General features: G+C 47.4%; 1 protein-coding gene across 1 annotated transcript in view; it reads left to right on the top strand.

Moving 5' to 3' along the window:
* The first annotated feature begins 628 nt into the window (after positions 1-628).
* The window catches only part of LOC140405554 (ectonucleotide pyrophosphatase/phosphodiesterase family member 7-like), a 132,749-nt gene continuing 107,760 nt past the window's right edge, over positions 629-25,617 (top strand). The window contains exon 1 of the mRNA XM_072494116.1: positions 629-953. Within this exon, the coding sequence (XP_072350217.1) occupies positions 710-953 (244 nt within the window). The 5' untranslated portion in view covers positions 629-709. The remainder of the gene's footprint in view (positions 954-25,617) is intronic.

The following is a 25,617-nucleotide window of genomic DNA, read 5'->3' as shown; positions in this document are numbered from 1 at the left end:
CAGACACATGATTAGATCATGAGCCGGGGGTGGTGAGGTTGGTGGAGTGGGGTGAAGGGGTGGTGTGGGTGTGGGGGTAGTGTGGGGATCAGGGTAGTGTGAAGGTGATGTGTGGTTGAAGGCGGTGTGAGGGTGGTGTTGGTGGGGATGTCATTGGAACTGCAATTCAGCTCGCCCGAGGCTGATCTCCCCCTTTTCCTTGGGCCCGCCAACCACGTCCAGGTTTTGCTGTCGTAGAAGTCCACAACATCTCAGAAAAGGAAATTCTACTGAACATTTTTTGTGCAATAACTTTGCAAAAGAAATTGCTTTGAAATCACTTTTGGTGTAAAATGAATATTTTGCACAGGAACATTGAAGAATAAAACCGCGCAAAATGCATTTTTCGCAAAAAACATTGAAAAATAATCACTTTTGGAGGAAAATGCGCATTTTGTATGTATACATGTCTAAATATGAAACTAACTGCTTGTTTTAGCAGAATATAATTTATCAGTTCAATTATCAAAGATGTTGACTCAGCGAGTGATGCCATACTTGACCTTTGTTCTTTAACATCAAGATAAAAGATGTACTTAAGCAATCAAATTCTGAACAGCTCTGACGAAAGGTTCTCTCTGCCATCATTCCTTCTCTTCCAGTTGTTGAACAACCTGCACAACATTTCTGGACTCACTTGTACCTGTTCAATGCTATCAATAGAACTACTATGAAGTATTTAACTTTTATTTCATCGCTAATTGTAGTGACATGTCTGCCAATCCAGCTGAATGAGAAACGTCAGAAAATGAATAAACTCCTGTTGATTTCTTTTGATGGATTTCGTTGGGATTATGATCAGGATGTGGAAACGCCACATTTGGACTATTTAACAAGAAAGGGAGTGAAAGCAAAGTACATTAACCCACCTTTTGTAACAATGACATCGCCTTCCCATTTCACAACTATCACAGGTGAGGCATCAAAACAAAGTACATTTTCTACATGAAAATATTGGACTATATGACTTGCGTGTTTAATTGGTGTTATATATGTGAATCAATAGAGACCGATAATGTGTTGAAACATTTTTTTTACTGGATGATTGCGGAAAGGAACAGAAGGTAATTGAAAAGTTATTTCAAAAAGGCAAAGATTTTAAAAAATAAATTTAGAGTACCCAATTGATTTTTTTTCCAATTTAGGGGCAATTTAGCGTTGCAAATCCACCTACTCTGCACATCTTTGTATTGTGGGGACGAAATCCACGCAAACATGGGGAGAATGTGCAAAGTCCACACGGACAGTGACCCAGAGCCGGGATTGAACCTGGGACTTCGGCACTGTGAGTCAGCAGTGCTAACCACTGCACCACCGTGCTGCCCCAAAAAGCCAACAGTAATTGAATCCTAAAACAGGTTATAATCTTCTTACAGACAAATAAAAGGACCCATGAAAGTGGTAGGAGGATCATCCACACCACATTCCTGGGCAGTGCACTTCAGATCCTAGCAGTAGTTGCATGAATGAAATTTTCCTCATGTCACCATTGCTTCTTTTGCCAATTGTCGTAAATTTCTGCCCTCTATTCTCGATCCTTCCACCAATGGGAACAGTTTCTCCCAATCTACTCTGTCCAGACCACTCATGATTTTGAACACCTCTATCAATTCTCTGCTCAACCTTCCCTTCTTCAAGAAAACAAATTAACTTCTCCAACCTTTTTGTGTAACTGGATTTGTTTATTGTCCCATGTACCGAGGTACAGTGAAAAGTATTTTTCTGCGAGAAGCTCGAACAGATCATTTAATACATGAAAATAAAAGAAAATACATAACAGAGCAACACAAGGTACACAATATAAACACATAGACACCGGCATCGGGTGAAGCACACAGGGATTTAGTGTTATCAGGTCTGTTCATAAGAGGGTCGTTTAGGAGTTTGGCAACAGCAGGAAAGAAGCTGTTTTTGAATCTGTTCGTGCATGTTCTGAGACCTTTGTATCTCCTGCCCGATGGAAGAAGTTGGAAGAATGAGTGAGCCGGGTGGGAGGGGTCTTTGATTATGCTGCCCACTTTCCCCAGGCAGTGGGAGGTGTAGACAGATTTAATGGATGGGAGGCGGGTTTGTGTGTTGGACTGGGTTGTGTTCACCACTCTCTGAAGATTCTTGCAGACTTGGGCTGAGCAGTTGCCATACCAGGCTGTGATGCAGCCAGTTAGGATGCTTACTATGGTGCACCTGTAAAAGTTGGTCACTGAAATTTCTCATCCCTGGGACCACTCTTATGAATCTTTTGTGCACCTTCTCAGATTGTTTTCTGAAGTGTGCCTCACAGGTCCGGGGTCCTGGGTTCAATTCCAACCTCAGGTGACTGTGTGGAGTTTGCACTTTCTCCCCGTGTCTGCGTGGGTTTCCTCCGGGTGCTCCGGTTTCCTCCTACAGTCCAAAGGTGTGCAGGTTCAGTGGATTGGCCTGCTAAATTGCTCCTTCATGCCCAAAAGATTAAGTGGGGTGACTGGGATATGGCATGGGCTTAAGTGGGGGGCTCTTTGCAGGTGCCTGTGTGGATTCGATGGGCCCTGTAGGGATTCTATTTTCAGAGCTTGGAACAATTTTGTTTAAAAATAAATTTAGAGTACCCAATTCATTTTTTCCAATTAAGGGGCAATTTAGCGTGGCCCTGCATATTTTTGGGTGGTGGGGGTGAAACCCACGTAAACATGGGGAGACTGTGCAAACTCCACATGGACAGTGTCCCAGGGCCAGGATCGAACCTGGGCCATGAGGCAGCAGTGCGAACCACTATGTTGCCCTTAGAGCTTGGAACAATGATGTTGTTGCTATTACAGAGACTTGGTTGAGGGAGGGACAGGATTGGCAGCTAAACGTTTCAGGGTTTAAATGTTTCAGGCGAAATAGAGAGGGATTTAAAAGGGGTGGGGGAGTTGCATTACTGGTTATGGAGAATATCACAGCTGGGTTGAGGGTGGACACCTCAGAGGGATCATGCAGCGAGGCAATAGGATAGAGCTGAGGAATAGGAAGGGAGTTTACTGCAAGCCTCCCAACAGCCAGCAGAAGATAGAGGAGCAGATATGTCGGCAGATTTTGAAAAGATGTAAAAGGAACAGGTTTGTTGTGGTGGGTGATATATATTCACAGGGACTCACTTAGTGGATGGGGCAGAATTTGTAAGGAGCATTCAGGAGGGTTTCTTGAAACAATATGTAAATAGTCCAACGAGGAATGGAGCCGTACTGGACCTGGCATTGGTGAATGAGTTCCGACACGTGGTCGAAGTTTCTGCAGGAGACCATTTCGGCAACAGTGACCATAATTCAGCAAGTTTTACGGTACTGTTGGATAAAGATAAGAGGAGTCCTCAGATGCAGAACCTGAAGAATCTGGATTCAGGGCAGATGTTTGAGCGTAAATCAACATCTGACATGTGGTAGTCTTTCAAACATCAGTTGATTAGAATTCAGGACTGGCATTTTCCTGTGAGGATGAAGGATAAGTATGGCAAGTTGCGGGAATCTTGGATAACGAAGGATGTTGTGAGTTTAGTCAAAAAAGAAAAAGAAAGCAATTCTAAGGTCTAGAAGACTGAAAACAGACAAAGTCCTTGAAGAATGTTAAAAAAGTAGGAAGGATCTTAAGCAGGAGGGCTAAGAGGGGTCATGAAAGGTCCTTGGCAAACAGATTTAAGGGGAATACCAAGTAATTTTGTACATGTATAATGAGCAAGAAGGTAATAATAATAATCTTTATTATTGTCACAAGTAGGCTTACATTAACACCACAACGAAGTTACTGTGAAAATCCCCTAGTTGCCATACCAGGCTGTGATGCAGCCAGTTAGGATGCTTACTATGGTGCATCCTCCGGCTCCTGTTCGGGTATACAGAGGGAGAATTCAGAATGTCCAATTCACCTAATAAACACATCTTTCGGGACTTATGGGAGGAAGCCCACACAGATGCGGGAAGAACGTGCAGACTCTGCAATGACATTGACCAAAGCGGGAATCGAATCTGGGACCCTGGCGCTGTGAAGCAACAGTGCTAGCCGCTGTGCTACCGTGCCGCCATAGCCAGGGGAAGGGTTGGCCCACTCAAGCACAAAGTTGGGGGGAGTCTATGAGTGAGGCCAGAGTAAATGGATGAGGTACTTAATGAGTACTTTGCACAGTATGTGAGTGAGAAGGATTTGGTGGATGATGAGTCTGGGGAAGGGTGTGTAGATATTCTGGGTCATGTCAATATCAAAAAGGAGGAGGTGTTGGGTGTCTCAAAAAGAATTAAGGTAGCTAAGACCTGATGGAATCTACTCTAGAATACTGAGGGAGGCAAGGGAGAAAATTGCTGGAGTCTTGACAAAAACCTTTGTATCTTCATCGGCTACAGGTGAGGTCCCAAGGACTAAGTAGGAACCAGTGTTGTTCCTTTGTTTAAGAAAGGTAGCAGGGCTAATCCAGGAAACTACAGGCTGGTGAGCCTTACATCAGTGGTAGGAAATTATTGGAGAAGATTCTTCGAGACAGGTTTTACTCACATTTGGAAACAAATTGACTTATTAGCGGGAGGCAGCATGGTTTTGTGAAGAGGAGGCCATGTCTCACTAATCTGATCACTTTTTCTGAAGAAGTGACTCAGATGACTGATGAAGAAATGGCAGTGCATGTTGTCTACATGGACCTCAGTAAAGCCTTTGACAAGGTCCTTCATGGCAGACTGGTACAAAAGACAAAGTCACACAGGATCAGAGATGAACTGACAAGGTGGATATAGAACAAGAGAAAATGCTGGAAAATCTCAGCAGGTCTGGCAGCATCTGTAGGGAGAGAAAAGAGCTAACGTTTCTAGTCCAGATGACCCTTAGTCAAAGCTATAAGACAGAGAATGTGGGAAATATTTATACAGTGGAGTGAGAATGAAAGATGATTCAAAGCCCCAGAAACCATGGGGAAAAGTGCTAATGGCAGTCTCCTGAGAGAACAAAAGGTGTGAAAGGCCAAACAGCAGAGAAACTAACATCAGAGGGTAAACTGTGACAGATGTAGATGTAGTGGGAGGGGAAGATGGATATAGAATTGGCTTGATGGAGGCTGTGACGAGTGGTGTTCCTCAGAGATCAGTGCTGGGACATATGTTGCTTGTAGTGTATATAAATTCTTTCGAAGAAAATGTAGCTGGCCTGATTAACAAGTTTGCGAATGACACAGATTGCTAGAGTTGTGATAGGATATAGATTGTTGCAGAATTCACAGAGAGATGGCGGATGGAGTTTACTCCAGACAAATGTGAAATAATTCATTTTGGAAGGTTTAATCAAGGTGGGATTTATACAGTAAAGGGCAGAACCCTTATGAGTATTGACAGGAAGAGAGATGTGGCCTAACAGGTCCATGGATCACTGAAAATTGCAATGCAGGTTTATAAGGTAGTCAAAAAGGCAGACGACATATTTGCCTTCCTCACTTGGGGCATTCAGTATAAAAATTTGCAAGTCATGCTGCTGCTGTACAGAACATTGGTTGGGCCACATTTGAGATATTGCATACAATTCTGGTTTCCATACTACCAGAAGGATGTGGAGGTTTTGGAGAGGGAAGAGGAGAGGTTAGCAGGATATTGCCTGGTCTGGAGTTTGTTAGCTATGAGGAAAAGTTGGATAAGCTCAGATTTCTTTCACTGGAATGACAGAGGTTGAGGGGCGACCTATTGGACGTTTACAAAATTATGAGCGTCATGGACAGAGTGGATAGTCAGACGCTTTTTCCCGGGGTGGAAAATCAATTACTAGGGGACATAACTTTAAGGTTATTCGAGGGTGATGAGGGCCTGTAACGCGCAGTCGGGGAAGGTCTTGGAAGCATGTGCGGTAGTGAAGTTTAAGAGGCATCTTGATCTTGACAAATCCATGAATAGGATGGAAATAGAAGGGTATGGGCCCAGGAATTGCAGAAGGTTCTAGTTTCATGTTCCTGGGCTGTACTGTTCTTTGTTCTTTCAGAATGGGACACAGTCGTCAAGTGGAGGCTGAACCAGTGTTTTAAACAGGTTTCATTGATTTTATACCCTGTGCCCCTATTAATAAAGCTAATGATGATGTATGCCTTATTAAGTACTCTCTCAACCTTTTCTGCCATGTTCAATAGAATTTGTATAGTGCCGAAAGAGGCCATTTGGCCAGTCGAGTCTGCACCGACCTTTGGACAGAGCGCCCTACCAACGCCCGTGCCCGACTCTATCCCCATAACCAGCAAACCCACCTAAACTTTTGGACACTATGGGGCAATTTAGCATAGTCAATGCACCTGAACTGTACGGGTGCAATTCTCCATTCCTGAGACTAAATGCAGGATTCGTTGCCTTCCATGACAGCAATACCAGTGACACACCTGGACCAATTCAGGACTGTTAAGGGGCTGGCACTAGCGTTACTTGGAACACAATCGATTCCAATGAGAAACAGTGACAAATTTGTTGGGTCCAAGATTCACAGTCAGGAGGCTGACAAGCTGCAGCCACATATACACACTACACTCCTCACACACCCCATCCCTGCCAACAAGATGGTAGCAAGACGCGTGGCCACACAATTTACGGATGCCGAGCTGGAGGCCCTGCTGGACATGGTGGAGGAGGGGCGGGCCACCCTGCATTTCAGGCCTGGGAACCAGGCTGCCACACCTGCCATTCACCGTGTCTGGCCGCAGGTGACAGATGCAGCCAGCACCACCATCAGCACCATCCGGAAAGACCAGTAATGCCAGAGAAAACTGCACAATCTCCTCAGGTCGGGCAGGGTGAGTAGGCAACTGTGCCCCTGGCACTAACCCCAGTCCCACACACCTGTAATCCTATCCCCCCAAATCACCTCCCTGCACCACATGTCGAAGAACCATACCTTCCATCATGGCCGGATGCCCTGGCCACTGAGGCCACCAGCTACCAACCCCCTGGGCTGCATGCGTTGGACTGTGTCACACTGTTGGTTTCTGTTTCTGCACCCCTTCCACCGCCAGGATAAGGCCATCCATAATCGCCGGGAGGAGGAAAAAACTGGAGGGGGACCGCCAGACCTGCGGCCTCTCACCATGGCTGAGCAGAGGGCCATGGATATGATCAGTGACCTAGATGAAAGGGAGGTCACCGGGATGGAGATCAGCCGCAGGCAAGGAACTGAGTTGCAGTTCCCAATGACACGTGCATCAATTGCCCCCCCACACCACCCCCACAGTACCATGACCCCCACACAACACTCACCCTCACCCTCATGATCACCCCCACTCTTACCTCCACACCATCCTCACCCTTACCCCCACCCTCAACCCCACACCACCCTCACCACCCCCACTTCTCCCTGGGCTAATCCTGCATCTTGTCTTGTGTCTTGCAGGACCTGCTGGTGATGGCCGGGTCCATCTGGTGTGGTCCCGCCCCCAACCAGTGTTACAGCTGGAGCCCCCTGTGTGCCAAGCAGCGATAAGATGAGCAGCAAGGACGGGAGTAATATTCCTGTGGGCACGAGTCCAACGATGACGCTGATTTCCCGTCACAGCTGTCTCCAACACCCTCCACCATCCCAGAGACACTCACCTCAGTTGGGAACTTTGGTGAAGAAGCTCCTGGGACACTATCTGGGGCACACAATCCAGTATATCAGGTGGAGGTAGGAACTCCCGAGGGGGTGGGCGGTCAGAGGGCAGGCCGGCCCCAGGAATTAGGTTCCATCCAGATGGGTTTCGGGCTTAGAGTCATAGAGGTTTACAGCATGGAAACAGGCCCTTTGGCCCAACCTGTCCATGCCGCCCAGTCTTCACCACTAAGCTAGTCCCAGTTGCCCGACCACAACTGTACACAGTATTCCAAGTGTGGCCTTACTAATGTCTTGTACAATTTCAACAGGATCCTTAAGGGGGAGGGGGAGCAGCCAGAAGTCGTGGTGCACATTGGTACCAACGACGCAGGTAGGAAAAGGGGTGTGGAGGTAATAAACGAGTTTAGGGAGTTAGGCTGGAAAGTTAAAAGCCAGGACAGACAGAGTTGTCATCTCTGGTTTGTTGCCGGTGCGACGTGATAGCGAGGCTAGGAATAGGGAGAGAGTGCAGCTGAACACGTGGCTGCAGGAATGGTGTAGGAGGGAGGGCTTCAGGTATTTGGATAATTGGGGCGCATTCTGGGGAAGGTGAGACCTGTACAAGCAGGACGGGTTGCATCTGAACCAGAGGGGCACCAATATCCTGGGAGGGAGGTTTTCTATTACTCTTCAGGAGGGTTTAAACTAATTTGACAGGGGAATGGGAACCGGATTTGTAGTCCAGCAACTAAGGTAGCCGATATTCAGGACGCCAAAGCGTGTAATGAGGCAGTGGGGAAGGGAACACTGACAAAGGAGAGTACTTGCTGGCACGGAGATGGGTTGAAGTGTGTATACTTCAACGCAAGAAGCATCAGGAATAAGGTGGGTGAACTTAAGGCATGGATCGGTACTTGGGACTACGATGTGGTGGCCATCACGGAAATTTGGATAGAAGAGGGGCAGAAATGGTTGTTGGTGGTCCCTGGTTACAGATGTTTCAATAAGATTAGGGAGGGTGGTAAAAAAGGTGGGGGGGGGGTGGCATTGTTAATTAGAGATAGTATAACAGCTGCAGAAAGGCAGTTCAAGGAGTATCAGCCTACTGAGGTAGTATGGGTTGAAGTCAGAAATAGGAAAGGAGCAGTCACCTTGTTAGGAGTTTTCTATAGGCCCCCCAATAGTAGCAGAGATGTGGAAGAACAGATTGGGAAACAGATTTTGGAAAGGTGCAGAAGTCACAGGGTAGTAGTCATGGGTGACTTTAACTTCCCAAACATTGAGTGGAAACTCTTTAGATCAAATAGTTTGGATGGGGTGGTGTTTGTGCAGTGTGTCCAGGAAGCTTTTCTAACACAGTATGTAGATTGTCCGACCAGAGGAGGGGCAATATTGGATTTAGTACTTGGTAATGAACCAGGGCAAGTGATAGATTTGTTAGTGGGGGAGCATTTTGGAGATAGTGACCACAATTCTGTGACTTTCACTTTAATAATGGAGAGGGATAGGTGCGTGCAACAGGGCAAGGTTTAAAATTGGGGGAAGGGTAAATACGATGTTGTCAGACAAGAATTGAAGTGCATAAGTTGGGAACATAGGCTGTCAGGGAAGGACACAAGTGAAATGTGGAACTTGTTCAAGGAACAGGTACTACGTGTCCTTGATATGTCTGTCCCTGTCAGGCAGGGAAGAGATGGTCGAGTGAGGGAACCATGGTTGACAAGAGAGGTTGAATGGCTTGTTAAGAGGAAAAAGGAGACTTATGTAAGGCTGAGGAAACAAGGTTCAGACAGGGCGTTGGAGGGATACAAGATAGCCAGGAGGGAACTGAAGAAATGAATTAGGAGAGTTAAGAGAGGGCATGAACAATCTTTGGCGGGTAGGATCAAGGAAAACCCCAAGGCCTTTTACACATATGTGAGAAATATGAGAATGACTAGAGCGAGGGTAGGTCCAACCAACGACAGTAGCGGGAGATTGTGTATTGAGTCTGAAGAGATAGGAGAGGTCTTGAACAAGTACTTTTCTTCTGTATTTACAAGTGAGAGGGGCCATATTGTTGGAGAGGACAGTGTGAAACAGACTGGCAAGCTCGAGGAAATACTTGTTAGGAAGGAAGATGTGTTGGGCATTTTGAAAAACTTGAGGATAGACAAGTCCCCCAGGCCTGACGGGATATATCCAAGGATTCTATGGGAAGCAAAAGATAAAATTGCAGAGCCGTTGACAATGATCTTTTCGTCCTCACTGTCAACCAGGGGATTGGAGAGTGGCGAATGTCGTGCCCCTGTTCAAAAAAGGGACTAGGGATAACCCTGGGAATTACAGGCCAGTTAGTATTACTTCGGTGGTAGTGAAAGTCATGGACAGAGTACTGAAGGATAGGATTTCTGGGCATCTGGAAAGACACTGCTTGATTAGGGATAGTCAGCACGGATTTGTGAGGTGTAGGTCTTGCCTTACAAGTCTTATTGAATTCTTTGAGGAGGTGACCAAGCATGTGGATGAAGGTAAAGCAGTGGATGTAGTGTACATGGATTTTAGTAAGGCATTTGATTCGGTTCCCCATAGTAGGCTTCTGCAGAAAGTAAGGAGGTATGGGATAGTGGGAAATTTGGCCAGTTGGATAACGAACTGGCTAACCGATAGAAGTCAGAGAGTGGTGGTGGATGGCAAATATTCAGCCTGGATCCCAGTTACCAGTGGAGTACCGCAGGGATCAGTTCTGGGTCCTCTGCTGTTTGTGATTTTCATTAATGACTTGGATGAGAGAGTTGAAGGATGGGTCAGTAAATTTGCAGACGATACGAAGATTGGTGGAGTTGTGGATAGTGAGGAGGGCTGTTGTCGACTGCAAAAAGACATAGATAGGATGCAGAGCTGGGCTGAGAAGTGGCAGATGGAGTTTAACCCTGAAAAGTGTGAGGTTGTCCATTTTGAAGGACAAATATGAATGCGGAATACAGGGTTAACGGTAGAGTTCTTGGCAATGTGGAGGAGCAGAGAAATCTTGGGGTCTATGTTCATACATCTTTAAAAGTTGCCACTCAAGTGGATAGAGCTGTGAAGAAGGCCTATGGTGTGCCAGCGTTCATTAACAGAGGGATTGAATTTAAGAGCCGTGAGGTGATGATGCAGCTGTACAAAACTTTGGTAAGGCCACATTTGGAGTACTGTGTACAGTTCTGGTCGCCTCATTTTAGGAAGGATGTGGAAGCTTTGGAAAAGGTGCAAAGGAGATTTACCAGGATGTTGCCTGGAATGGAGAGTAGGTCTTATGAGGAAAGGTTGAGGGTGCTAGGCCCTTTTCTCATTAGAACGGAGAAGGATGAGGGGCGACTTGATAGAGGTTTATAAGATGATCAGGGGAATAGATAGAGTAGACAGAGACTTTTTCCCCGGGTGGAACAAACCATTACAAGGGGACATAAATTTAAGGTGAATGGTGGAAGATATAGGGGGGATGTCAGAGGTAGTTTCTTTACCCAGAGAGTAGTGGGGGCATGGAATGCACTGCATGTGGAAGTAGTTGAGTCGGAAACATTAGGGACCTGCAAGCAGCTTTTGGATAGGTACATGGATTACGGTAAAATTATATAGTGTAGATTTATTTGTTCTTAAGGGCAGCACAGTAGCATTGTGGATAGCACAATTGCTTCACAGCTCCAGGGTCCCAGGTTCGATTCCGGCTTGGGTCACTGTCTGTGCGGAGTCTGCACATCCTCCCCGTGTCTGCGTGGGTTTCCTCCGGGTGCTCCGGTTTCCTCCCACAGTCCAAAGATGTGCAGGTTAGGTGGATTGGCCATGATAAATTGCCCTTAGTGTCCAAAATTGCGCTTAGTGTTGGGTGGAGGTGTTGACTTTGGGTAGGGTGCTCTTTCCAAGAGCCAGTGCAGACTCAAATGAGCCGAATGGCCTCCTTCTGCACTGTAAATTCAATGATAATCTATGATTAATCTAGGACAAAGGTTCGGCACAATATCGTGGGCCGAAGAGCCTGTTCTGTGCTGTATTTTTCTATGTTCTATGTTCTAAGGCTTCCCAACTCCTGTATTCAATGTTCTCATAGAGTCATAGAATTTGCAGTGCAGAAGGAGGCCATTCGGTCCATCGAGTCTGCACCGGCCCTTAGAAAGAGACCCTCACCCCCACAACCCTGCAACCCCACCCAACCATTTTTTTGGGGGGGGCAATTTACCAATGCCAATCCACCTAACCTGCACATCTTTGGACTGTGGGGGGAAACCGGAGCACTCGGAGGAAACCCAGGCAGCACACTGGTTAGCACAGTTGCTTCACAGCTCCAAGGTCCCAGGTTTGATTCCTGGCTTGGGTCACTGTCTGTGCGGAGTCTGCACGTTCTCCGCATGTCTGCGTGGGTTTCCTCCAGGTGCTCCGGCTTCCTCCCACAGTCCAAAGATGTGCAGGCTAGGTGGATTGGCCATGCTAAATTGCCCTCAGTGTCCAAAAAGGTTAGGTGGGGTTGCTGGGTTACAGGGATAGGTTGGAAGTGTGGGCTTAAGTGGGATGCTCTTTCCAAAGGGCCGGTGCAGACTCGATGGGCCGAATGGCCTCCTTCTGCACTGTACATTCTATGATTCTATGTTTCTATGATCTCTTTGTTCTATAACTCTCCCCAAAACTCTACCATTCACTGAGTAGGTCCTGCCCCGATTTGATCTACCAAAATGCATTATCTAAATTAAACTTCATCTGCTATTCATCGACGCACTGGCCCAATTGATCAAGATCCCGTTGCAACTTCCTTCACTGCCAACCGTGTCACCAATCTTGGTGTCATCGGCAAACTTAATCGGCCTCCTAAATTCTCATCCAAATCATGAATATAAATAACAAATAACAGAGGACCCAGAATGGATCTCTGAGGCACACCACTGGGGCCTCCATTTGAAAAATAACCCTCCACAACCAACCTTTGTCTTCTATTGTCAAGCCAATTTTGTATCCAATTGGCTACCGCACCTTGGATCCCATGAGATTTAACCATCAATAGCGAAGATGCAGTCACAGAGCCAGGGATTACATGAGGGGTTGTTTGGTGAACATCCAGTGCCTGCAGGTATTGCAGTCCAACCATGTGTGTCATCCCGGCCAACACCGCATGGGTGGCGCCCATGGTGGAGGCACTGGGGGCGTGGATTTTGGCTATGGATCAGAATGTGCAAGACCTCGGGCATTCTGTGCAGGCTCTGGCTGATGCCCAGGACAGGCAGCCATGTGCCAGAGCCACCTGGAAATTGCAGTGGCGCTTTTGAGCATGGCCCAGTCACAGCAGGCCATGGTTGGGAATTGCAGCGGCATTGCCCAGGCGCTGACCGACATGGCACAGACACAGAGTGGAGGTGACCCAGTCCAAAGGGAGATGGCGCAGCCACTGGCTGATGCGACACAGACCCAGAAGGTGGTAGCACAGTAGCAGCATGATGTGGTGCAAATATCAGGTGGTGATGGGTCCACTCCCTGTGCTCCATGGCTGCAGGCTTCCAGGACTGGCAGCAGCAGGTGGCGGGCGAACCTCAAGGGTTAGCTCAGCTCACACCCCCATCCCACGGAGTAGTCCATGGGCAATCGGGCACCCTGAGGGAGGAGAAGATGATGAGGGTGGTGACTGCTGCAGGTGATGTGCCGGAACACCGTAGAACCTCAGGCTACCCCCTTCCTGTCCCTGGCGCATATGGTGGGCAGCAGGCAGAACAGGTCGACACCACGATATCTGGGACACCTGAGCAGCAGATGGACCCATCAAGGCCCGGTTGCCCCAGAAGACAGGGGGGGTGAGTACCCCTGGGGGAAGGGGGAGGGGTGGGGGAGTGTGAGGGTGTGATGTGGTGACTGTGCCTCTGATCAGATCCCCCCCTCCACTCTGTAAACCTGGAGGTGATCAGAGCGTCCCATGCACATCGGCTCTGGTGCACACGCGTGTGGCCGCCTGTGTCTGCCTCCTGTCCATCCTCCCCCTCCCCCACATCTTCCTCATTGGCCGAGGACTGGTGTTCATCCTCTTTCTCCAACACGTCGCCTCTCTGCTGCGCATCTGTGGAGGACGCAGCAGCCGCACGATGTGAGTTAGCCTCTTCGCATCATACTGGAGGGCCCCTCCAGAGCGGTCTAGGCACCTGAACCACATCTTCAGGAGGCCAAAGCATTCAGTTGATCACGCCCCTGGTCGCTGCATGGGCGTCATTGTAGCGGGTCTCCGTGTCGGTCTGTGGCCTCCGTAGGCGTCAGGAGCCACGACCCCTGTCGCCTAGGAGCCAACCCCCCAGCTGGGTGGGCGCATTAAAGAGGCCGGGAATCACCGAGTGTGCCAGGATGAAGGCATTTTGCACACTGCATGGGTATCAGGCGCAGACGTTCATGATGCGCATCTGATGGTCACACATCAGCTGCACATTCATCAAGTGGTGCCCCTTTCAGTTTGAGTAGAGCGGCCTGTCATCTGCAGGTGCTTGTAGGGTGACATGCATCCTGTCGATCACAACGAGAGCAGGGCATCCCGTCGATGGCCGCAGACCCTGCTGCCCAACATCCTGGATGGCTCGGACCACATTGAAATGCATGTATTGTGCTGACTGGCCATTTAGGGCCTCCGTGATGGCATGGATGCACCTGTGCATCATGGTCTGTGAGATCCTCGACAGGTCTCCACTCAGAGCCTGGAAGGAAACGGTGGCAAGAAAGGTCAGGGCGACTGTCACCGTGACGGGCACCGGGAGCTGGTGTCCTCCCTCATTCCCACACAGTGCCAGGTGCTCCATGATCTGGCAGATATGTCACACTGTCTCCCTGCTCAGTCGGAGTGCCCGGTCCGGCAGATGTTCAAATGACAGCCGCTGCCGGTGCACATGAGGCCTCTTGCAGCACCTCCTTTGCACCTCCACCTGTTGGGCAGCTAGCTGGGTGGCTGTGTCCTGTTCCTCTGGGGCAAGAACCAGCTGCTGCAGCTTCCTCCTCCTCGAGCAGCGCCCACTCGTTCAGCTGCAGGGCATCCTCCAGGGCTGTGGCAACTAGCAGGAAGGCCACCAATGTTGGTGGTCTTCCATTGTCTGCAGGGGGTGAATGGCCAACATGTTAGCATGGTGCGTACCCCCGAGCCCAACCAGGTACACCAGGCTACATAGTTGTCCCTGTTGGCCCTGCGGGCTTTGCCTCGCATGCCCCCCTCATCTCCTGTCCCTGCTGCCAGGGGTACCGTTGGTTGGCGCTGCCCTTGCCAGTGGTATGCTCTGCAGCACCTCCCTGCACCCCCTGTAAGGGCTACAGTAGGCATTGCCCTGAATGGGTAGCCTGTTGCCCCGCTGGCAGCCAATTGAGTGGTGGGGGTGTAGGGTTGGAGGGGTGGGGGCACCCATACGGCAGTGTCACTCTGCAGAACCAGGCACCAAGGTTGTCAGTGGAATGCTCAGCAAGAAGGCTGCATTGCTAACCATGGCACTGGCGGTCCATGCTTGGACACCACCCGAGTATTGTGGGGGAGCCATCCCAGCCATACGGCCTGTTGCCACGTCACCCTACAAACCCCTACCCTGGGCCCTGGCAGGGCCCCCCCATTCCAGCCAGCACGGCCAGTGTCAGGACCGACGGCCCATTATTGCACCTCTCTTCTCTCTCTCCTGTCAGCACTCCAGTTTCACGATTTTTAAAAGCACAAGTGAACCGCGCCATCGCGAATTCAGCCCATCGGAGGAGGGTTGCTCGGCAATGACTCCCACATGCTACATGGCCCGCCCACCCACGGGAATCCACTTGGGTTGTGCAAAGTTCTCATTTCACCATGATTGCCAATTCCCTATTAGCAATAGCCTTCAGCTGCACGGCCAGAGGCCTCGGCAGTCGATGGGGGCAGTGGGGCAGGTACAAGGTTGCCCCTGGAATGGATACACACGATCCAGGGGTTGGCTTGGTGGTGCCACTCACGGATGCCCCCCCTGGTTGCTACCCCAGCCCCTCACCCCCAATGCAGCCCACAACTGAGGAGGGTTCCCACCCCCAGCAGAGCACTGGGGTGGCAAGCCCAGTGCCCCTGAGCTCATTGCATGTGAGAAAAGATGCTTGGCTCCTCACCTCCTTGGCTCCCCACAAACGTTCTTCTGGCAGATTCACGTTTTCAAAAAGGAGTTCTAATCGGGATTAAGCGTGACCACTTATTTGTCTACTCTCACAAACTTCTACAGGTGTGCGATCGAGAGCATCCTATCCGGCTGCATCACAGCCTGATATGGCAACTGCTCGGTCCAAGATCGTAAGAAACTGCAGAGTGTGGTGCATTCAGCGCAGCGCAACACACAAGTTCCCACCCCTACATTGATTCTGTGTACACCTTCCACTGCCTCAGGAAGGTAGACAGCATTATCAGAGACCCCTCCCACCCAGGCATTGTCTTCTTCCAGACCCTTCCATCAGGCAGAAGGTACAGAAGTCTGAAGACCAGCACATCTAGACATAGGAACAGCTTCTTCCCCACAGCTACTAGACTCCCCCTCGAACTGATCTGTTCCCTGTCAGAACACTATTCATGATGCCCTATGCTGCTCTTACTCATGTATTTGCTTTGTTTGGCCCCTTGTTCCGCACTGTAACCAATCACTGTTTGTCGATATACCATTTGTCAATGTTCTCTGTTGATTTGTTTTTTGTCTACTATGTACGTACTGTGTGCGTTCCCTCGACCGCAGAAAAATACTTTTCACTGTACTTCGGTACATGTGACAATAAATCAAATCAAATCAACTGGGGTGGCCGATGAATGACGGGAGGCTGTTGGATAAATTAATTGCTGTTGTCCTGTTAATTGCATGGAAATAGGGCTTAAATGGTGATAATTTCACCTATGGAAGCGGGCTGGTTGCATGGCAAATTGTTTAGTCCACATTTCTGGGCTCTCTCGCTCATTTCGCTCGAGCGAGAGCACGAGGCCGGAGAATCACTGTATCAGAGGCCGAGTTAGAGAACTTGGAACTACACATAGTGCAACATTCCCATGGGGTGTGGTGTGGGTTCTTGTGATTGCTGTGTTGACTACTGAATGTAAAATTTATCTTTTTAATTCTACGTGTCATTTGTCTCTGTTAATTCATGTGCAATTTATGTCAGTTCTGATTCGTGTTAAAGTAAAAGTTACAAAATACACCATTTTTCTGACAATTTTTCACTTAGGGTCATTTGATAAATTTGATGATATTGGTTTATGGTTCTCCTGCCAGGGTCATAAAAAAGTTGTAAGCAAAAGAAAATATCTACATTCTAGTGCAATATTGGATTGGCAGAAAATGTAATCCTGTATTAACTCGCAACATTTCAGTCAGGATAAGTGAGCCATGTTGGAGGTATTTTTTAGTTAATTCTCATAACGTGCACATCAGTAGCAAGTCCCACATTTATTAGCCACTTTGTCTTAGCTTTGAGAAGGTGATGGTAGTCTTTCTCTTGGTCTGCTGCAGGTGAAGGTTTTCGGTCTCTTCCTGCTATTAGGTAAGGAGTTACAAGATTTTAATAATAATAACCTTTTATTGTCACAAGTATGAAGTTACTGTGAAAAGCCCCTTGTCGACACATTCCGGCGACTGTTCGGGTAAGCTGGTACGGAAATTGAACCCGCACTGCTGGCCTTGTTCTGCATCACAAACCAGTTGTCTTGCCCACTGAGCTAAGTCTGACAATGCTATATGATCTAAGTTAGGATAGAGAGATATTGAAGGTAATGGTGCCCCTGCTGACCTTGTCCTTCATGGCTGTAAAGGGGTTTAGTTTATGATGCACTGTTGAAGTAGCCTAGATCAGTTGCTGCAGTGCATTCTGAAGCTAGTGCACACTGCAGTCATGTGCTGATGGTGGAGAGGAAATGATTGCAGGTTGATTTTCATTACTTGCCCAAGAAAATAACCAATGACTTCTCTTATAATTTAAGTTATATGAATAGATATCATGTTGGTAATCTTTCATCTCCAGGCAGTAAATTGGGATTGAAGGGCATATTTTATCATCTTATCTTCTTGTATAGCAAGAGTGGCCTGTCAGCACTTACCTTTCACACTAACCAGAAACACAAATGAGCAAAATCATCAAGTTAAAGGAAACTTCATCACAGAACACCCGATTTTCCCCATTGCACTCCTCCACTATCTTTAGTTGTTCAGTCCAATTAATTCATTCCATCTCGTATCGGGTTTTGAGAGAAGTTCTGTACCTAGTTGCCTTTTCTGTATTCAGATGCCGAAAGCCCCACTGTGTTATTTTTTTAAAGCTACTGAGCAATAAATGTCTGCTTAAGGATTTTATCCCACCGTTGGTGTTCAACCAGCAGCAGCTGGGGGGGGGGGGGGGGGGGGTCTGCCATGCAGGGAGACCAACAAGCGAATCCTGGTAGGTTTGTTTGTGTTTTTCGAGGAGTGGTCCCACATTCAAAGGGACTCAATGCCCGACGGAGGGGGGGGGGGGTATCAACTGAGAGTTACACGCATAGGATCATAGAGTTTAAAGTGCAGAAGGAGGCCACTCGGCCCATCAAGTCTGCTCCGGCTTTTGGAAAGAGCACCCTCCTTAAGCCCACACCCCCACCCTATCCAAGTAATCCAGCAACCCCACCTAACCTTTTTGGGCACGAAGGGTAATTTATCATGGCCAATCCACCTAACCTGCACTTCTTTGGACTGTGGGAGGAAAACAAAGCACCCAGAGGAAACCCAGGCAGACACGGGGAGAAAGTGCAAACTCCACACAGACAGCCACCCTGGGCCAGAATTGAACCCGGGTCCCTGGAGTTGTGAGGCAGCAGTACTAGCCACTGTGCCACCATGCCACCCCTTTCCTCTGATCCCTTCCTTGCTGACAAACCCCTCCTCACTGCTCTGAGATTGGGTTCTTCTTTCTTGGACTCTAGGTATAAGATTTGGTTGTGAGACACACTCTACACAAACTCTGGTATTGTTTTAATACTTGTTTATTAGTACTACCTCTAAAGAGGTTACAACCAGACACATTGCTCCTTAGCTGTACCCAATCTTTCTCTTGAGCCTAAAACATGTCAACGGTACATCATTATCAACAAAAAAATCTCATAATTTAACCCGTTACACTACACCCATGACCACTATTCCATCCTGACTGACTTTACTCCAGGAATTCATTGATGAATGTCACCATCACCAGCAAGTACCATGGCACTACTAGTTACAGAGAACTGCCAGTCTTTGATTACCAGGCAGCTCTCGGAGGCAGGGTTTTCATGGGGAAATGCAACAATTAAAAGTTTTACTTCACGTTTGGAAAAAAATGTGGAAAACGGGCAGCATAATCAAAGACCCCTCCCACCCGTCTTACTCACTCTTCCAACTTATTCCATCGGGCAGGAGGTACAGAATTCTGAGAACACGCACGAACAGACTCAAAAACAGCTTCTTCCCCGCTGTTACCAGACTCCTAAATGACCCTCTTATGGACTGACCTTATTAACACTACATTCCTGTATGCTTCATCTGATGCCGGTGCTTATCTAGTTACATTGTGTACCTTGTGTTGCCCTCTTATGTATTTTCTTTTATTTCTATAAAAGGGCTAAATCGCAGGCTTTGAAAGCAGAGCAAGGCAGGCCAGCAGCACGGTTCAATTCCCGTATTAGCCTTCCCCGAACAGGTGTCGGAATGTGGCGACTAGGGGCTTTTCACAGTAACTTCATTTGAAGTCTACTTGTGCCAATAGGCGATTTTCATTTCATTTCCTTTTCTTTTCATATACTTAATGATCTGTTGAGCTGCTTGCAGAAAAATACTTTTATACTGCACCTCGGTACACGTGACAATAAACAAATTCAACCCAATCCAAATGAATAATGCTGACAAATGTGAGCAAATGATAATATACCACAGGCCTGTTGTATTTGCTTTTGGCCTGGACACTGAAGCTATACACAGCAGCATCCTTCACTCACTCCAATTTCCAGCTCTGAAAATGCAGGAAGTTATTCTCAAAGCTGCATGTTCTGGCAGATTTTGTTGAATTTATGAAAGTTAATTAAAGGATCCTGCAGCACTACCTCAGTTAATAAAGGCTGCATTTCAAATGTGGCTCCACAGTGAGTGAGACAGGGACAAACAACAGGATAATGAAAGCAAAATAACCCCAAATACTGGAGATCTGAAATAAAATCAAAGTGCTTGAAAAACTCAGGTCTGGCAGAATCTGTGGGGTGAGAAATAAAGTTAATATTTCAAGTCCATTTCAGAACTTAAATACTAGTTATATTGGACTCCAAATGTCCACAGATGCTGGCAGACCTGAGAAGCAACATTTGCCCACCCTCTCCAGCCACAACAGTTGCTTCAATACTTGGGTTACTGGACATTCCTGGAATGCAAGATACTGCAACCAGGGACAAACCTCCCAGTTCATCGAGCAGTGGCTGAGGAAGACATGGGCAGTTTTACCCCCAGCACTGACTCTCTGAGCAGTATTTACAGAAAACTAAATTAAGTGAGTCACAAATAAAAGTGACAGCAACTTTCTAAATCGTTTTGGTGCAAAATTCCTTTGTTCTACTTAAATGTTGACTTGTGAATCTCAAAATGAATGCCAAGAGATTTATCAGAAATTTTAAGGGGGTCTGGACTGGAGAAATGTCAAGTGTCACCATAGTGCTCCAGCAGTTATTTACAATTTATACAAAGGATATTGTCCAGACTAGGCCTTTTACACTCCATTGTCGCCAGGCACTAGAAGGATAATTGACTCAGTCTGGAATATATCTTCCATGTAGATTCCAAATAACTGCTGGGACACAATACCCTCGACAAAAGAGTGATTTACAGGTCAACAGAAGTTGATGTGGTCTGTCCCCAGTCAATTATGTAATCTCAGATGGCAGAAATGCAATCAGCAGTGGAGAAAGACTGTTGTTCATAATTGCTATCTTCAATGTAGGGTAATCAACTCTGTTTGGGCGGCCCTTTTCTGGATACCCAGTCCAGAGAGGCACCAGGTCCAATGAGGAGTTGACTCCCCGAATGCAAATAGTGGACTTTTAGTCTGCCTGGTCCTGTCATGAAACTGTGAAAATTGTTTCACCACCACCACCCTCACCACCCCGCCTCCTTCAGAGTGGATGAGCCTGGCTGGAGATTTTTAGCATTCTTCTGATTTTTAATTAGCACCCTGGGGTCGGTTAGCTCAGCTTGCTAGACAGCTGGTTTACAATGCGGAGCGATGCTAATAGCGTGGGTTCAATTCCCATACTGGTTGAGGTTATTCATGAGGCCTTCTCAACATTGCCCCTCAGCTGAGGTGTGGTGACCCTTGCTGTGTTCTTTGTTTTAGTTCTTTCAGGACAGTGAAGGTTGCAGTGTTAACAAAGAACAGCAGGCAGTGTTTAATACGCAGAGTTAATTTATTACGCTACACTGATTTGAACATATTGCTAAGGAATTAGTTAAGTAAAGATTACAGTACACATCTACACTATTAACTATACTATTAGTTCAACTATCTCACAACTACTCTGTCTCTACTTCTCTTACCCTCATTTGTCTCTATCTATCTCCCAGAAGTCAAGGAAGGCATGTGATATTTATATGATTGCCCTACAGCACCATCTAGTGACTAGAGGAGCATAAACTAGGAACAGATGCTCTCAGGGAATTGCACAACAGTAATGTGGGGGTTGTGAGTGCTGGATAGTTTTGTCCCACTGAGACAAGGAAGGAATGGTAAGGTGAAGGAGCTTTGGATGACAAGAGAAGTGGAGCTCCTCGTCAAGGGGAAGAAGGAAGCTTACGTAAGGTTAAGGAAGCAAGGATCTGGCATGGCTCTAGAGGGTTACAAGGTAGCCAGGAAGGAACTCAAAACTGGACTGAGGAGAGCTAGAAGGGGGCATGAAAAAGGCCTGGCGGGAAGGATGAGGGAAAACCGCAAGGCATTCTACACTTATGTGAGAAATAAGAAGATGATGAAAGTGAGAGTAGGGCCGATCATGGATAGTGGAGGGTGTAGTGATCTATGTGTATCAATATACATGATCAATGTATGCAAAACTAGTACAGTCAATTCAACACTTAGGTATTGTCATGATATGCAAACATGCAGCTAATGAACACATAGAATAGGACATGACCAATGAGCAGTCAGGGCACTCAGGGGTGGTATCTCACTATAAAAGGGATGAGGCACTCACACCCCGCCTCTTTCCACAGACTAACATCTACAGAGTGAGACAGGCAGTATCCTCAGCATCACACCCTAGCACATGGCTTAGAGCAAGGTTAGTTCAGTTAGACTGAGTTACTACATTTAGATTAGCAGAGAGTCAAACTCATTGAGAACTGTGCTAATAGTTCAATAACTCACTTTGAACTCACTTCAAAGTCTGGAGCATCTTTTACTCAAAACTGCATCAAGTGGCAGCTTGTGTTATTCCAAATTACATAACACAACATGATACCAGGAGCCTGTTCAATCTAGTTAGTTCAACTCAGCAAGATCCGTGATGACCAGTGAATGTATACCGGCACAATGGAAAAGGTTCTGGCTCCTCACCAGCTCAGGACCTCCGGCAATCTCAGTACCAACTGGTGGACATTCAAGCAGAAATTTCAGCTTTACGTTGAAGCATCAGACCTCAATGGTGCGTCTGATGTACGGAAGATAGCTCTTTTCCTCACCACAGCGGGTGATCGTGCCTTGGAAATATTCAACTCCTATCACTTCACCGAAGACCAGGACAAGACAAAGTTTCAGACCATCCTGGACAAGTTGACAGCCACTATGAGGCAGACACCAACAAAATCTTCTTGCGCTACATATTCAAGCAGCAATTTGCAAGGTAATGATGAATCCTTCAACTCATATTTAATTAACCTTAGACTGCTAGCGCAATCCTGCAACTTCGGTGGTATCACTGACTCCATGATCAGAGACCAAATTGTTTTTGGAGTTCACTCTGATCCTCTGAGAGAGTAGTTACTGAAGATCAAGCATATGACCCTGCCAGCCGCGACTGAAACATGCACAGTGCATGAGCACGTTATAAATCGCTATTCCCAGTACAAAATGGTAGAAAATGATAAACTAGCCTCCCACGAGGCGGAGAGTGTGCAGGCCATCTCCCGGATACAGCGCCTCAACATTGACGAAACCGGCCATTTTGCGCGCTCTTCCCGGGGCCCGACGTATGCGCAATGTGAACAGGATAACGAAGCGGCCGAAACCCGCACTGCGCAGATGCAGATGCCTGAGAACCGCACTGCGCATGTGCAACGACGCACGGAGCGTCAGGACGCCGACGTCATGACGTGTTCAAACTGCGGCACCGCCCATTTAAAGAAACACAGCCCTGCAAGAGGCAGACGCTGTTTAAACTGCGGGAAGCCAGGTCACTATGCAGCCCTGTGCATATCTGCACCACCAGTCAGGAGCCAGCGCTCCCAATTCCGACGACGGCGTATCCGGAGTGTGCAACAATGCATACAGGATTCTGATCCTGGCAGTGCAACCGATCCAGATGATGAATGCCTGGACAACGCCTACCATGTGGGCATTATCACAACGTGTGAATATGCCACACCAGACTCATCACAAGTCCAGTAAATCCTAGCTGTGGATTCTGAGGATGAATGGCGAGCAGTGATGAAGGTCAACCACTGCCCCATCCATCAACAACATCCACGCCCAGTATCCTGATGTGTTCAGTGGGATGGGCACGCTGCCGTATCGATAGAAGATTCTGCTGTGACCTGATGCCAAGCCAGTGGTCCATGCACCATGACGTGTCCCTGCTCCACTGAGAGAGCGCCTGATGCCAAGCCAGTGGTCCATGCACCATGACGTGTCCCTGCTCCACTGAGAGAGCGCCTGAAGGCACAGCTCAAGGATCTTCAGCAAAAAGGCATCATATCCAAGGTCACTGAACCGACTGACTGGGTCAGCTCGATGGTGTGCATAAAGAAGCCTTCGGGGGACCTGCGCATCTGCATTGATCCCAAGGATCTCAATAAGAATATCATAGGTGAACACTACCCCATCCTGAAGCAGGAGGAACTCACGAGTGAGATAGCACACGCACGCTTCTTCACCAAATTGGGTGCATCACAGGGATTTTGGCAAATCCAACTGGAAGAGTCCAGCAGAAGGCTTTGCACCTTCAACACACCTTTTGGCAGATACTGCTACAATCGCATGGCATTTGGCATAATCTCGGCATTGAAGATATTCCATCGCATCATGGAGCAGATGATGGAAGGCATTGAAGGGGTCTCATCATGAAGTCTCATCATATGGTCCACGACCCCTGAAGAACATGTGTCCCGTCCCCAGAAGATATTTCGCCGTGTACATGCCAACGGCCTAAAGTTAAACAGGTCCAAATGTTGTTTTGGCACATCGGTGCTCAAGTTCCTAGGCGATCAGATCTCACAGAATGGTGTGCGCCCGGACACAGACAAAATCAAGGTCATCGAGGCGATGAAGGTCCCTGAGGACAAAAAGGCGGTGCTGCGCTTCTTGGGTATGGTCAATTTTCTGGGCAAGTTCATTCCAAACATGGCCACACACACCACAGCCCTATGCAACCTGGTGAAAAAGTCAACTGCCTTTGAGTGGAAGACGGCACACCAGACAGAGTGGCTGGAGCTGAAAGCCAAGCTCACCACTGCACCAGATCTGGCATTCTTCGATCCGAACCGGGAGACAAAGATATCCACAGATGCGAGTCAGGATTACATAACACAGAAGGTGTCTCACTATCAGATGGTATAAGAAAGACTTTCCTGCTCTTTCTGAGAGAGTGTGCTTCAGGATAGTGAACAGACAAGACATAGAATAGCTAGAGAGAGAGAAATTATAAGTTATTTCATTATTACATTGTATAGTTAGTTAGTTATCTTTACTGTGTTTTATTTATTTTACTAGTTGAGTATTAAGTGCAAAGGGCTCACAAATATTATTTATATGACTCAATAAATTAGTTAATCTTTACAAGAAGACTATTGTTCATTTCATCAACTCAGCTGGTTCAAAGAGTAATATACTATATTACACAAGGTAATATAACAGAGGGAACTTGTGCCTAGAGTCTGAGGAGGTAGGGGAGGGCCTAAATGAATATTTTGTTTCAGTATTCACTAGAGCGAGGGACCTTGTTGCTCGTGAGAACAGCATGAACCAGGTTAATGGGCTCAAACAGGTTAATATTAAGAAGGGGGATGTGCTGGAAATTTTGAAAAGCATCAGGATAGATAAGTCCCCTGGGCCAGATGGGATACATACATAGAAGATAGGAGCAGGAGGAGGCCTTTGAGCCTGCTCCGCCATTCATCATGATTATGGCTGATCATCCAACTCAATAGCCTAATCCTGCTTTCTCCCCTTGCCTGTGATCCCATTCTCCCCAAATGCTATATCCAGCCACATCTTGAATATATTCAAAGTTTTAGCATCAACTACTTCCTGTGGTAATGAATTCCACAGGTTCACCACTCTTTGTGTGAAGAAATGTCTCCTTATCTCTGTCCTCAGACTGTGATCCCTGGTTCTGGACACACCCATCATTGGTAACATCTTCCCTGCATCTACCCTGTCTAGTCCTGTTAGAATTTTATTTGTCTCTATGACATCCTCCCTGATTCTTCTGAACTCCAGCAAAAACAATCCCAATCTAGTCAATCTCTCCTCATATGACAGTCCCGCTAATCAGTCTGGTAAACCTTCATGCACTCCCTCGAGAGCAAGAACATCCTTCCTCAGAGAAGGAGACCAAAACTGCACACTATACTCCAAGTGTGGCCTCACCAAGGCCCTGTACAATTGCAGCAACACATTCTTGCTTCCATACTCAAAACCTCTCACAATGAAGGCCAACATACCTTCTTTACCTTCTTTACCGCCTGCTGCACCTGCATGCTTACCATCAGCGAGTGGTGCACAAGGACACCCAGATCCCGCTGCACACTCCCCTCTCCCAATTCACAACCATTCAGGTAGTAATCTGCCTTCCTATTTTTGCTTCCAAAGTGAATAACCTCATACATATCCAAATTATACTGC

The sequence above is a fragment of the Scyliorhinus torazame genome, unplaced genomic scaffold (genome assembly GCF_047496885.1).
Source record: "Scyliorhinus torazame isolate Kashiwa2021f unplaced genomic scaffold, sScyTor2.1 scaffold_51, whole genome shotgun sequence".
In the NCBI taxonomy this organism is placed as follows: Eukaryota; Metazoa; Chordata; class Chondrichthyes; order Carcharhiniformes; family Scyliorhinidae; genus Scyliorhinus; species Scyliorhinus torazame.
The sequence above is the reverse complement of the archived record's forward strand: the minus strand, read 5'-3'. Positions and strand labels throughout refer to the sequence as shown.